General features: G+C 36.0%; 1 protein-coding gene across 1 annotated transcript; it reads right to left on the bottom strand.

Annotated features, from left to right (window-relative positions):
• Positions 1–631: 631 nt before the first annotated feature.
• Positions 632–3,753, bottom strand: LOC131607339 (RGS1-HXK1-interacting protein 1-like). Its single transcript, XM_058879353.1, has 8 exons — positions 3,493–3,753; positions 3,103–3,169; positions 2,560–2,637; positions 1,732–1,784; positions 1,375–1,511; positions 1,224–1,288; positions 1,041–1,099; positions 632–951 (listed from the first exon to the last, which is right to left on the bottom strand). The coding sequence occupies exons 1-8, from the start codon at positions 3,658–3,660 to the stop codon at positions 862–864; spliced, it is 717 nt and encodes a 238-aa protein (XP_058735336.1). The 5' UTR covers positions 3,661–3,753; the 3' UTR covers positions 632–861.
• Positions 3,754–13,821: the final 10,068 nt, after the last annotated feature.

Here is a 13,821-nt window from a genome sequence, read left to right as displayed (position 1 = left end):
AGCCCGTACGATTCACCCTCAATTGACAACGAAGTAAAGATTGAGTTCAACAACTTTGAGCTGAAGACGGGTACAAATATAAGGGCTAAGATATATATTTTTCCGTTACAAAACAAAATGTTCGATCGAGCTGGATGTGACGATTGCGAGATCGATCGAAGATATTATGAAGATGTTAGAACGCCCATCTGAATATTGAAATATAATGTTCGGTTTATGTTAACGATTAGTTATGTAATGTTCCGTTTTTTATGTTATCAATGTTAATTTATCTTCAAAAAATGTTAATTTATCTTCATTCTATATCTTTCTATTTATGTGTTTATTTTTAAGTTCAATCAAATATTTGGGGCGTGCTTCAAAAACTGATGAATTCGGTGTGTGTTTTTAAGTTGCGATCGGAGATGCATCTTCAAAATTTAGCGATATTTTGGGTTTTTCACGAGGATATGGTAACAATACTTAGAATGTCTTGAGCAATTCCGAAAAACAAAATGGCATTGGGTCAAAACCTAGCTAAGAAATTCAAAACAAAGGATCCTATAGAGGAAGTACAGAGGTGGTGTCTCAGCTTTCAAAAGTGTGCAACATTAGTCGCTGCCTAAAAACCTGAACAAAACTTTAAGGTCTCTTTCACTTTTAACTCCTCTAAAGCTGTAATATATTGAGATAATTTTTCAGTCACACCTTTTTATTAAGTACCCATCTACATATTCATTGAATTGACTAAACAAAAGACAGATGCCCCAAGGATGGGTCTGCATCTTAAGTAAAGCTATCCGCCTCAGGAGAACTTATCCAAATAAAGTAAAATGATCGACATGGGTGTGTATTAAGGGAAGGACCAAAACTCGTGCTGATTCACACAGAAATCCCTAACTCGGATATCTTCATTATCCGTTTGTCCAGCACCGATCTCTGCCGCTTCAAATTTGAAGTCAAAGAGGCAACCTAGTCATGTGTTTGTGGATGACAAAAAAACAGTAAGTAATTTAAAATTGCATCACTATAGAAAAACAAATACAGAGTCATAGGCTTGCCTCAGCTCGAAGTGCCAGAGCATCCCGACTAGGTATATCGCGCAGCCTGTCTATTAAATCTACAGCATGACAATAGCGGGTAAATTTCAAACAGTAGATATCATCACATCCCCAAAGCATATATGAAGAAGATAAAATAATCATTTAAGAAGCTCGTGTTAATTTTGTTTTTATAGAGCATACCAATAGCTCTGGCTTCAACCTTGTATGATGATTTTGCCAGCCGTTGTAATTGGGCTCCAGTGTTCCTATGCATCATTGGAGTAAAACATTCAGTCATACTTCACTGTAATAAAATAACTCATACACCCTTTCCTTGAATAATAATACATACATCAGTTCGTTATGCCCATATTTCATTTCCTTTTCAGCAAGAGCTGTCCTTTGAAGCAATTTTATGCTCTCTTTCGTCAGTAAATTTACTGAGAGGTTCAAGTCCTTCACACTCTTCTCAGCACTTGCATATCGTGCCTTCATAGGTATTAATGAAAAAGGGTGAAACAAACAACAGAATATGAAATATTGAAACGTTTGCGAAAGACAACTGTATAAAATCTAAAGATAGAACACCTTAAATATTAGGCTACAATATAATGAAAAAGCATATATGATCTATGCATTACAAATAGAGAGGGGTGGTATGTGAGGACAGAGGCTAGGGATGCATCTTGATAGTTCAACTGAATAATACCTCTTCACTCTGAAATCGACCCAATGTTTGACGAAACAGAAATCTTCTTGGAGCTGCAAAAAGATGAAGTACTTTAAAATAAAATAGCATACAAGATGGTTACAAATTCAGTTGACTTGAGACACATAAAATAGCACTAGATAAGAATAGTTTGATTCATGTCCAATTTATAGTACAAGCATTAAAACGATCTCTTATTCCAAGATATGCAGCAACAGTAACAAATAGGTTATGCCACACCAAGTAGGATCAGCTGCATGCATCAATCAATGTCATTCGACTATATCAAAAACCAGTTTGAGCAAGATCTTCTTTATGGTTTACCCTAAAGTTTTTTTTTTATGAGAAATAACTTAGATTAGGGGAGGCAGAGGCACACATTCATGTAAGATCAGGGAGAACTATCACAACCTCAGCAGGGATTTACAGCAAAAAAATTTAATAGTCTACCAAATGGAGGAATTCACCATTCTAAAGTTTTAATAGGTCTTCCACTATTTATTTTAATTGACCCCATTGTCTGACATCACATCTTCACCTGAAAAGAAACTCGTCCTAGATCGTTGGGGGTGAGTGAGATCGCAAAATCGCAAGATTTTAATATTTAAATCGAGATTTTGATAATCATGCTTATAACAACATCTCACATTTAAAAAATAAAATCAAAGGATAGAGTGGGCACAATCTATTACATATGTCTTTCTTTTTTGTTATATTATTTTTTTAGTGTATTAAATACTAAAAAAATTGTTTTCAAGATTAAGTGTAGGCCAGTGCCCATACAACCCACGATGTGGGTCTGTCCGTACTTTTATGTGCGAAAAATACCTCTCATAGCAAGAAGGGCAGCAGAAACAGCAAAACCAACACCTAAAGCCGGATTCTCCCGTGCTACCATCAAGCCATCTGTAAAAGGGTTAAGATTATAATTACAAAGAAGGAAAAACTTTGCTTTTTCAAAAATATTAGAGATATCCTCCATATGCAAGAGTCCATCACGGTGAAAGGAACATCATATAACACAAATAAAAAAACTAATATGAAAAAACCATAAGAAGATTCAAAACACAGCAAGCAGTTTGATCTTCTAGCATATCAATGTCAAAACCATAGAATAAACAACTATAGTTTGAACACCAAATAGAGGCCATAAAAACAAACCCTATACCACGAGGTCCATGACAAGTGAAGGGGGAAGATAAATCCTTAGAAATGCAAGCATTTTGCTTCAACCAACTTTGAAAATAAATGCAAATATTAAACATGGCCACAAAAGTTCAACCTTATTTTTACCAAACCATCAAAAGGTGCTTCAAAATTGATGAGCATATCTATCGTTCATAAGTTTGATACTATTTAAAATCTAATCACCTTTAACTTTACTGAAGAAAGCATCTTCATAAGTTCTATACTGTGACACTACTTCCGGTAAAAACTTCTGCAAAATAATCAGAGATAATCTGGATGAGTTTTGGAGCAGATCATATTTTATTGAGATAAAAAAGTGATCGCACATGGTCAGGAATTTCCTGTATTAATACAAGACATGACAGAATACGGAAAGAAAACAATATGTTAGTTCTGGATCCAATCTGATCTTATCTATGTTGATATCTAAAACTTCAGCGCACCCTAAAACTTCTAAGAAGTAAGAATACTACGAAGACGCGTAAAATTTCAGTAAATAAAGCTAACTGATATCATCTATGTTGCCTATGGCGCAATGAATATGAAGAATTGGGGGAAAAAAAGAGAGGAAACCTGAAAGGTATGAAAATGAGTGGAAGAGCTGTGTTGCATAGTACGAGCAGATTCAATTGCAGAACGCTGAAAATTTTCTGCAATCGACGATAGTGATGCGGAGGCCGAAGTCGGCAAGGGGGGCGCGTCTTCTCCGTTGGAAGAGGGCAACGAATCTGTCTCTGCCATTTTCTGATGGAAGTCCTATACTGCTTTTGATGGCTGTTCCGTCCCGGCGGATATGTAACTCGCGAATAAACAATATGGGTAAGCTAAGAATAAACCACCAATCTATTCTCTAACCTATACCAATTTCTCTATTTTTCTTTTTGGGTTAATACCTATTTTCACCCCTGCAATATAGGGTTGGTTTGAAAAACACCCCTGCCAAAAAAAAAGTTGCAAGAATTCCCCTAACATTTGAAGATTCTCTCGTTTTAAACCTTGTAAAAATTTTGTTTTTAAAACCAACCTTGCCATTTCAAGATTCAGTCATTTTAAACCCTATAATCTTGTAGATTATGTCATTTTAAACCCTCTGGAGTATGACGGGCAAGGTTGGTTTTACTAAAAATAATAATTTACAGGGTTCAAAATGATAGAGTCCTTCAAGTGGCAAGGTTGGTTTTAAAAATCAAATTTTTACAAGGTTTAAAACGAGAGAATCTTCAATTGTTAGGGGAATTATTGCAACTTTTTTTTTTGCAGGGGGGTTTTTCAAACCAACCCCATATGGCAGGGGTGAAAATAGGTATTAACCCTTTCTTTTTTTTGGTACAAAGCTAGTATTTCTCTTTTGGAAATTGCTTATTAGTAACAAAATAAAAAAAATGCAAGAATAAATCTCAACCATCCATTATCACAACAATCTCATGATCTCTATTAAAAAAGAAATTAAATTTAAATTAATTTAAAATTCACCACTAAAATAGTGACACATATTCATTCTTGCATTTCTTCTTCAAATTACTTCGTACTAAATAGCATTACTCTTCTCTATTTTAATAGTACAATTGTAACTAAAGAAATTATTATTACTATTATTATTATTATTATTATTATTATTATTAAGTTTAATTGCAACTTTGTTCTCTTTTTTTTTTTTACTTCTCATTTTTAAAATCATGATTTTGGTCATCTTTTAAATTTTACGTTGAAAAATGGACAAAAATATGAGCTAATTTTGCAGAAAAAAACAAAACAAAAAGACGAAAATTGCACAGAAAATTTAAAAAAATGACTAAATTTTAAAAATAGAATGATCAAAATCAAAAAAAAGATAAAATAGGCCACCAAAATTGCAATTAAGCAATATTATTATTATTATTATTATTATTATTATTATTATTATTATTATTATTATTATTATTATTATTATTATTATTATTATTATCCTTGAAAAAAAAGGCTATTTACGTGTTTAAAAAAAGTCCAGTTTAACTCTAGGTGCATCATTTAGTCACTATTATAAAAAACATTCCAAAATTTTTGCTTTAGTCTAGATTCAAACTGCGGCCATTTTGTTTGTTACCCTAGATATTTAACCACTAGATCAATTTAGTCCCTTATCTTTAAAAAGTGTTAAAGTGGTCCTTTAATTGTTAAAAAAGATCCACGTTAGTCCTTTCCGTCCAATTTTTTGTAACGGAGATCAACTAGAGATGCATGGGAAGTGTTGTAGGATCCATACCTAAAAAAGCAAGAATCATTAATTAGTAACAGTGTTGCAATAATTAACAAAACCAATATAAGACCAAGAAATGTTACTGTCAAAAGTGTGATGTTGTCAGTCATCTACTTCGTCTTCCACCTATAGCCTTCAAATAATTTACAATACAAGTATACCAAACAAGCGGCCCCCCGGTTGTGCTCTTGGATCCGCTCAAAGTCCTCAAAGTACCGTGGGTATATGACATCCACATAAGTCCCACTCATGTCCACACAAATGGGAGTGCTAACCAAATACAACAAGTATGCTCTCATAGCATACGCTTTGTGTTGCCCTACCTGTTCAGCATCACCATCACCCAGTCGTGCTCTCATTGTCTATTTTTCAAACACCTACTGCAAATAGCTAAAGATGAATATCCCATGCCAGTTGCTGAAATGTTAGTCGACTCTGCAGCCGGATTTGAATATCTCAGTTTATTGGATGGATATTCAGGCTATAACCAAATTTTTATAGCTGACGAAGATGTACCTAAGACGGCGTTTCGATGCCCAGGTGCTTTAGGAACTTATGAATGGGTGGTGATGCCTTTTGGTTTAAAAAATGCTGGAGCTACATACCAACGAGCCATGAATTCCATGTTTCATGATTTTATTGACAAGTTTATGCAGGTTTATATTGATGATATTGTAATAAAATCTGACTCTGAAAATGGTCATTTAGACCATCTTCGACAATCTTTTGAACGTATGAGGAAATATGGACTCAAAATGAACCCTTTAAAATGTGCTTTTGGTGTACATGCAGGGGATTTCCTAGGCTTCGTGGTTCACAAGAAAGGCATTGAGATAAACCAAAATAAGACGGAAGCAATCTTGGAGCTAAAGGCGCCAGAAACAAAGAAACAACTCCAGTCATTGTTGGGGAAGATTAATTTCTTGAGGAGATTCATCTCAAATCTAAGTGGCAAAACGAAGATATTTTCACCACTTGTGAAACTCAAGAACCAAGATCAATTCAAATGGGAACAAGAACATCAACAGGCATTCGACCAAATAAAAGCTTATTTAACTAAGCCTCCTATTTTGTTACCCCCCCAATAGGACAAAGAGTATGAAATTATACATAGCTGCATCAGGCTCGACAATTGGGAGTATGTTGGCCCAAGAAGATGATAATGGCGTCGAAAGAGCCATATATTATCTAAGTCGAACCCTAGTAGATGCTGAAACTAGGTATAATGATATTGAAAAATTATGCTTATGCTTGTATTTCTCATGTAACAAACTTAAGCAACATATAAAGCCTGTTGATGTGTATGTGTCCTCTCATTTTGATATTATTAAGCATATGTTGTCTAAACCAATTTTGCATAGTCGAATTGGTAAGTGGGCCTTAGCGCTAACTGAATTTTCCTTGACATATATCCCTTTAAAAGCTATGAAAGGACAAGTTGTGGCTGATTTTATAGTCGACCATGGGTTAGTCGAATTGTCTGTAAATCAAGTCGAGCAAACTAATTGGAAATTGTTTTTCGATGGCTCTAGTCACAAAAATGGTTCAGGCATTGGAGTCCTAATTATTTCCCCTAAGGGACTTCCAACTAAGTTTCATTACAAAATGAAAGAAGTATGCTCTAACAATGAGGTCGAATATGAAGCCTTGATTACTGGTTTGAAAGCCCTAATAGATTTGGGGGCAACCCGGGTTGAGATTCGAGGTGATTCCGAATTAGTGATTCGACAAATCAAGAAAGAGTATAAGTGCATTAAAGAAAATCTAATAATGTATTATGCAATCGTGATACGCTTATTAGAAAGCTTCGAACATGTTGAGATCTTGCATGTACCAAGATCCAACAATTACATTGCCAATGAATTGGCACAAATTGCTTCTGGGTATAGAGTTTCTAAAGACAAGTTGGAAGATATGGTCGAGATCAAGAACAAGGAAACTCATGAAGTATTAAATAAATTGGGTCAATTGTCGACGTCAAAATTCGAGGGGGTAGGTGAGGATGTTGAAATTAAAAATTTGTATGCCTTGGAAATTTTTGCCATCGACAATCTGACTAATGCTGAGGATGTATTGTTGAAAATTCACATAAGAAAATAAAAGACCAAGAGATTATATTAAAATGGCTAAATCGAGCCAATCATTACAAAAAGTTCTTAATAAAGAGCATTGGCAGACATTACAAAATATAGCCAGTCAGTCGAAAACGAAATTACAAAGCAGGGAAATTGTTCCTAAAATAGGCTAACTTGGTTGACTCAAAATCGATCTTGGAGTCAAGTCGAGATAGGTTTTGTTTAAGCTGTCGAATGTTACTTTCCAACTTTAGTGCATTCTCACCATGACCAAGTCCTTTCAAGACTTCTTGGTTAATAATTTCAAGCGAAGGGACTTCTTCAGTTTGAGCCAAACTGATTTTCTTTTGCTCAAGATGTTGAATCTTTTTGTTGAGTTCATCAATTTGAGCTTTGTAATCAGCAATCTTATTGTCGATCTCTCCCTGCTTATCAGAAAACTTTAAAGTTTTCTCCTGAAATTCTTCAACCTTTTTGGTCGAAGCTGCACTGGCGTCCCATTCTCTCTCCAATTCACGCTCTTTGTTCTTTGCCTGAAAGGTAATGTTCTTCTTCGTCATCAGGTCCCTCCAAAGTTGGTCGAAGTACGCCTTAAAATCAAATAAAAATTGAACAACAACTGGTGGAAGAGAAGCTTTGATCAATAAATTTAGGATTTTGCGAATTTCTCCACCAAGATGTTCAGAACTCTCAAGAACAACGAGGAACTCAGGTTCATCCAGATGGGCTTTCAGTCGACATATAGCTTCGACAAGGGAAGCATCAATCTCAGCATCAGGATTGGTCGATTGAGCAGGAATCTCAAAAGAACTTGGTCGCAACTTTTGAAGTCGAAAGAGAGCCTCCACAGGATTAGTCTTCTTCAAGTCCAGAATTTCTTCCTGACTAAGAGAACTGTTGGAATTAGTATCATCAGCAATAGAATGTGGTCTCGACTGAGAAGCTGCATTGGGTTCTGGTCGAGGAATATCTTCAGTATTTTTTATGGCAGATAATTGTTCGACGATGGGTTTGTCCTGAGGATTTGTTTGACTTCGACCTGGAGTGTTAGCCGAATCAGTGTTGCTTCCAAAAGCGTCAGTCCTTTGAGGGCTAAAAGGATTGGAGTCAAGAGTGGCTTCAGCAGTTTTTTCAGCAACTTCGACAACTTTCTCCTGAGTGTGGTCGACAGTTGGTACACTCTATTCAAGAAACATGTTAGAAAACAGAGATATTGAAAGAGATATGTGAAAAAAAATGCTAAGCTACCTCAGTAGGAATTTGGGATGAAGAAATTGTTGGAGCTGTTTGAGGTTTGACAACCACTTTGGGAGTGTCCTTTACAACTTTTCGTCTTTTTGGTGGAGTCAGAGGCGGGGGTCGTGAAAAGATCTCACTTTCCTGATTTGGTGGAGATGTGGTTTCGTCTGATTCAGTAGGAATTGCCAACTGAAAAGGAAGAATAACAATTAATGAATGTTAAGGTAGATTTGACAAGATTAAAGATCAAGTTAAGTACCTTTCTAACAGTTTTGTTTTTCTTGATGGTGGTATTGCTCGACGTACTGGGGCGCTTTCGACCTGGCTTAGGAGTAGAAGCTTCGTTTTGATTGGTAGGATCAGGTCCTGAAAGGTCTAAAATTGAGATTAGAATAGTGCCATTGGTAGTAAAGAAAACGAAAGTAAACATAAAAAACTTACTTATAGTAAGTTGATCCTCCAGTACTTTGAATGCAGTGTTCAGCTTCTTGACGAAAGAATCCCCATCAAACAGTTGATAATATTCAGACCACCATTCATTGAATTCTTTGGTTGTAAAATAGGAGTTTTGGAAAGTGAAAGTGGGATGTTCCAAGGATTGTTTGTTGTGAAACTTCAAGCAGTCGAGGTGTTGACGGGCTGTGAACGGTCGACCAGAGTAGCAAATATCACCATCATGGGAATATAAGCTCTTGGGCAGCATCTGGCTCAAACCAAACTGTCGAGAGACCAAGTTTGGTTGATAACCCACAAACCCATAGCACTTACCAGTCGACTCAATACGATGAGAAAGTAATGTTGGGGTAAGAAAGGCAGCCCAAATAGCATTTAATTGAGCTCGAAGAGTAGGAGTATTCCCAGGAAAAATAGCTTTGAACCAAGTTGGCCCAAAGCATCGGTTGGAGAAAGGGGCCATGGAAGCAATAAATGTTTTACATTCAGAAAACAACCTCACATATTTAAGGAGGTTGGGTTTGTTAGACTCATCTTGAGGAGTTTGAAAGGCAAGCTTGATGCCTTCGACCCTCCGGTCATACATGACCTCTAAAATGGATCTGGAAACAGTATAACCTATATATGACTCGAAGGTGGCATTCAACCAATGTTGTAAGAGCCAATAAGGTCCCGACAGAGAGAGTTGTTTTGGAGTCTCATGCAGGCGTTTGATCCTTAAAGATGCTATACCTAAGGTATGATAAAGATAAGCTAGGAGCAACTTACTTAAAGAGACCTTTCGACCTTCATGAATCTGAATAGCCAAAGGTATGTAAGCTTTAGCAATCTGAACTGATCTTGGACAAAACAGATAATATGAGAGCCAGTAGGTGAGGAAAGCAACATGCTCTTCGTCAGAAACTTCTTCTGTCGACTTGTCATAATGGTCTTGCATATACTTGGTGATGGTAGCGTTGGTGAAATTGAAATTCATTTCTGTGGGAAGAGTTGGGTCGAAGATTTCACCCAATGGCGAAAGCCCTGTGATGGCAGCCACGTCGAAGAGAGTGGGAGTCATCATTCCACAAGGAAGGTGGAAGGTGTTAGTCGAACCTTCCCAGAAGAAGATCGAAGCAAGTAGCATGGGGGGACAAACTCTATGACCAGTCCGGGATAGTTGTATGACGTTGAAAATGCCCAATTCCTCCCATCTTTGTTGTTTTTTTGCTTGAACTTTGTTAAGCCAAGCCAAGTATTCCTTGTTGCCAGGAGCTGGAGTCGAACGGAAAACCCTAAGCGAAGGATCCATAAACTTCAGATCGAGGACACGTGGTTTGTCGAAAGCTATAGGCATGGTGGTTTGGAAGCAAGGAAAGAAACCAGTGGTTTGCTCTGGGTGGTAACGGTGGTCTGGTAATGGCCCTGAAAAAGCCATTAATTTATCAGTAATCTGAAAAGGGATTAACATCTGGTTTTGCCAAATGATGGCTTTGGCCTCAGTAAGGTTGGGTTGAGGAATGAAATCTAAGCCTTGTTCTTCTTCCTCACGAGACATAATAAACCCTAAAGGGTTCGCACCCGTATCGTACACAGTAGTGTTGGTGGTCGTAGCTGCCATTGTTATGTATAAAAGGAGGAAAAGAAAATGGGTAAAGGTTAGAGGAAAAGAGATGGTTCTTTCTGAAACGTTTGAGAAGAGAAATAGAACGAAGAGGAAGAAAGAAAAAGGAGAAAGAAGTTGTATATATATATGCAAGCTGTTGATGACGTCATTAGAAATCGTGTAAAGAGGAAGTTGTAAAATCAAAAGTCACGTCAAGGAAATGCTTTGAAAGCTGGGTTCAGAAAGTGGGAGCAGTTAATAGCCCATTACCTAGCGTTTAGGTAATAATTAGTGCCTGGGAAAATGAAACGTAATCATGGCGTAATGGGAATTAACAAAAGTAGAAACCCAAGAAAGAACTGAAACGACATCTTTCTCTTTCCTAAAGTCAGTCGAAAGAGGTCGCTTGGAGGGGAAATTTGTTACCCTAGGATTTCGACTTACTAAATAAATGGGCAACTAAGGCCCAAAATTGGCAATTGGGCCTGGTGAGAAGGCCCTAAATTGGTAATTGGGCCTCAATTAAATAATTACATTGCCATTTGGGTCGAAGTGGTTCGACCAAATAACGCTTAGTAGTCGAAGTTGTTCGACTAGAAAGATGATCAGAGGCTTCAGCGTTCGACCAAACCAAAAGAATGCAAAGACTTAAGGATTTTTGGCTGCAGAAACTGAAGTGGAGGTCGAGAGGCAGTAGAAGTTAAGAGGCAGTTCCAGGCAGTTTTCTGGCAGTTCTCACAGGACGCGTGGAAGTCTCACAATTGAAGATCTTGCATGTCGAAGACACGTGTTGACTGATAGCCAGTCGACCGTTAGTAGTAGTTATCTTATTTTTCTATTTAAGCAAGTTTTATAGGAATAGTTAGGGGTCCGCATTTTCTACATACACACGAGTAAACTCAAATCTCTGCGCAATGAGTAACGAGTGCAACTTTGGAATGTACGTATGCGTACCAGTTTAATTAAATGCAATCATTTTACACTACATTTTATCTTTCAGTGCACATTTACTGTCTTTCTTTTTTATTGCTTTGATTTACTTTAAAGCCTTTAATTTCAGTGTTTACTTTTACGTTAAAGTCACTATTTTACATTTAATACAAATCAGATACACATAACATAACAAAATAAAGCAATCAGTCCTGGAGTATTCTAGTTGACTCCGCAAAGTAACCTTTAAAAAGGAAACTAGCGCTTGTTTACCATTTTTCTGGGTAAACAATAGGTGAAATCATGCATCTACGTGAAGATGAAGGCAATGAGGCATGAGCATGAGAACCTCATCTGCTACGGGAGGACGGAGAAGAAGGCAAAGAGACATGAACCCTAGAATCTGACGTCGCCTCCGCCATAACTTGTCCAGAGGTAAAAGGAGCCTGGGATGCTTGACTTTTCCCTCCGAACCGAAGTATGTTGTGCAACCTTATCGTGTCTCGACCTGTATTATCTGTCAACCATAACTCCTGTAAAAGGAGTATCTAGAAGGATTTCATAGAATCTTGCAAAGAAGAACTTGAATCATATATATAGCCTTGGACTCCTCCTTCCTTCACAAAACTAAGCAATGTGAGGCTTTGAAGAACTTGAAACCTATATATAATCATTGGACTTCATCTTCCTTCAGAAAAGTATGTGATGCGAGACTTCTTCAACATGTATATTTTTAATCAATCCTAACATGTGTGTGATTCAATTTTAACTTTATCATTTGATACTCTTAAGCATATCGCAAAGGAGGTATCTTGAAGGATTTCATAGAATGAAAAAATGTTCCTTGATTTTTTCACCATTAGAGGGACCATAATGTGGCACAAAGAGTAGAAAAGAAATGGTTGGAGTAACTTAAATAAGATATTATATCATACATTTAATAGTGATTAGTTTTATCAATAAAAGCATAAATTTCTTAAGAATTGCATTTAATCATCATTGGAGCAAAACATGAATGAGTTGTATAACTATGACATGACATTGTAGAAACCACTTGTAGTAGTGTATGAAACTTATTATATACTGGAATATAGAATGTGTGATATGAAAAGGCTTCTAGTATGATGCTTGAGGTCTCTTGTAATTAAAGAATACGTAACTACAAAATTAGCACTCAAATGCTCAAGTTAGTGTTTGAGAGAGGTGACATTATACAAGTGTTAATGAGAAGAATACTTGAATGTGACTCATAGTTACCTTATGTGAAAGACTGTTGAAAGTTGATCAACAAGGGAGACGAGCACGAGAGACACACTTTTATCTAAAGCTTCTGAGTGAAAGTCCACATATTTATCAGCTAGTGGTAAACTTCTTTAGCCATATTATATTAGATCATTGTATTACACTTTTACACTTTGGTCAGCGTCGAAACAAAATTTAAGGTGAATTTGATTTAGTTACTCCATTAGAGATGTCTAAGAGTCGAGATTCAAACTTTAATTTATTACACTTTATATTCATTATCTCATACAAATCATTACATAGAAACTCTCAAATATATGATATCATAAATATTTCAAAAAGGTTATTGGTTTTGTTTAATAGTCACTGTCTTTATACTTTAACATATTATTATCGATTTAATCACTTACTATCAATTTAGTTTTAATGTAAGTAAAATTTATGAAAAGTACTACTTAATATAAGTAAAATTTAACATGATCAATTTATTTTTTAAAATACATGATTTCATTAACCTCCCTATTTAAGAGGGTGCCAGTGTGTTTGAAAAACATGAAAATCATACTAAAAAGTTATATTGAAATAAAACTACACTATTAGCTTCTTAAAATTACGGTGAAAAAGATTTTAAACATATGACAATGATAGAGCACTTTGTTAACAATCATAGATAAAGTCATTAACGGATTTAATTTAGTTGTTTATTTTTTTTATGAGTAAAATATAAATTTATAATCTTTTTAAGTAATAGTATTATATTATGAATGAATGTGAAGTGTCCATACATTTTGTCAAAAACTAATCTTTTCAAAGAAACTAATCACCATTAATATATATTTTTAATTTTTAATATGGAAAATAATTTTCCATAATAGAATTGCCCTTAGAGCTAGTGAGAGAGAGAGAGAGCAGCAGGGAAAAAGTTGGTTAGAGACTTACAGGTGGAATTGTCGAAAGGGGGTTATAATTTCATCCCAAGAACTTGCAATTGCAATTCCGATACCTCTGTTTCCAACTACTCCTTCAACTACAGATTTTCTTCCCAAAATTGGTAACCGCTCGTTACTCGCCAGCAAGAACAACAAGAGAGCACAAAAAAGAAACTCTGAAAGAAAACCTCAACGATCATGATAATGCCTTCC

This window comes from Vicia villosa, linkage group LG5 (assembly GCF_029867415.1).
Source record: "Vicia villosa cultivar HV-30 ecotype Madison, WI linkage group LG5, Vvil1.0, whole genome shotgun sequence".
Taxonomy (NCBI): domain Eukaryota; kingdom Viridiplantae; phylum Streptophyta; class Magnoliopsida; order Fabales; family Fabaceae; genus Vicia; species Vicia villosa.
The sequence above is the reverse complement of the archived record's forward strand: the minus strand, read 5'-3'. Positions and strand labels throughout refer to the sequence as shown.

Bases quoted from the DNA above. Each gene is read 5' to 3' on its own strand.
- LOC131607339 (XM_058879353.1), bottom strand. From the start codon at position 3,660: ATGGCAGAGACAGATTCGTTGCCCTCTTCCAACGGAGAAGACGCGCCC. The intron at 2,638-3,102 runs GTGATTAGATTT...ACCCTTTTACAG, and splicing joins TTTCTTCAGTAAAGTTAAAG to ATGGCTTGATGGTAGCACGG. The intron at 952-1,040 runs GCAAGCCTATGA...ACACATGACTAG, and splicing joins CTCTGGCACTTCGAGCTGAG to GTTGCCTCTTTGACTTCAAA.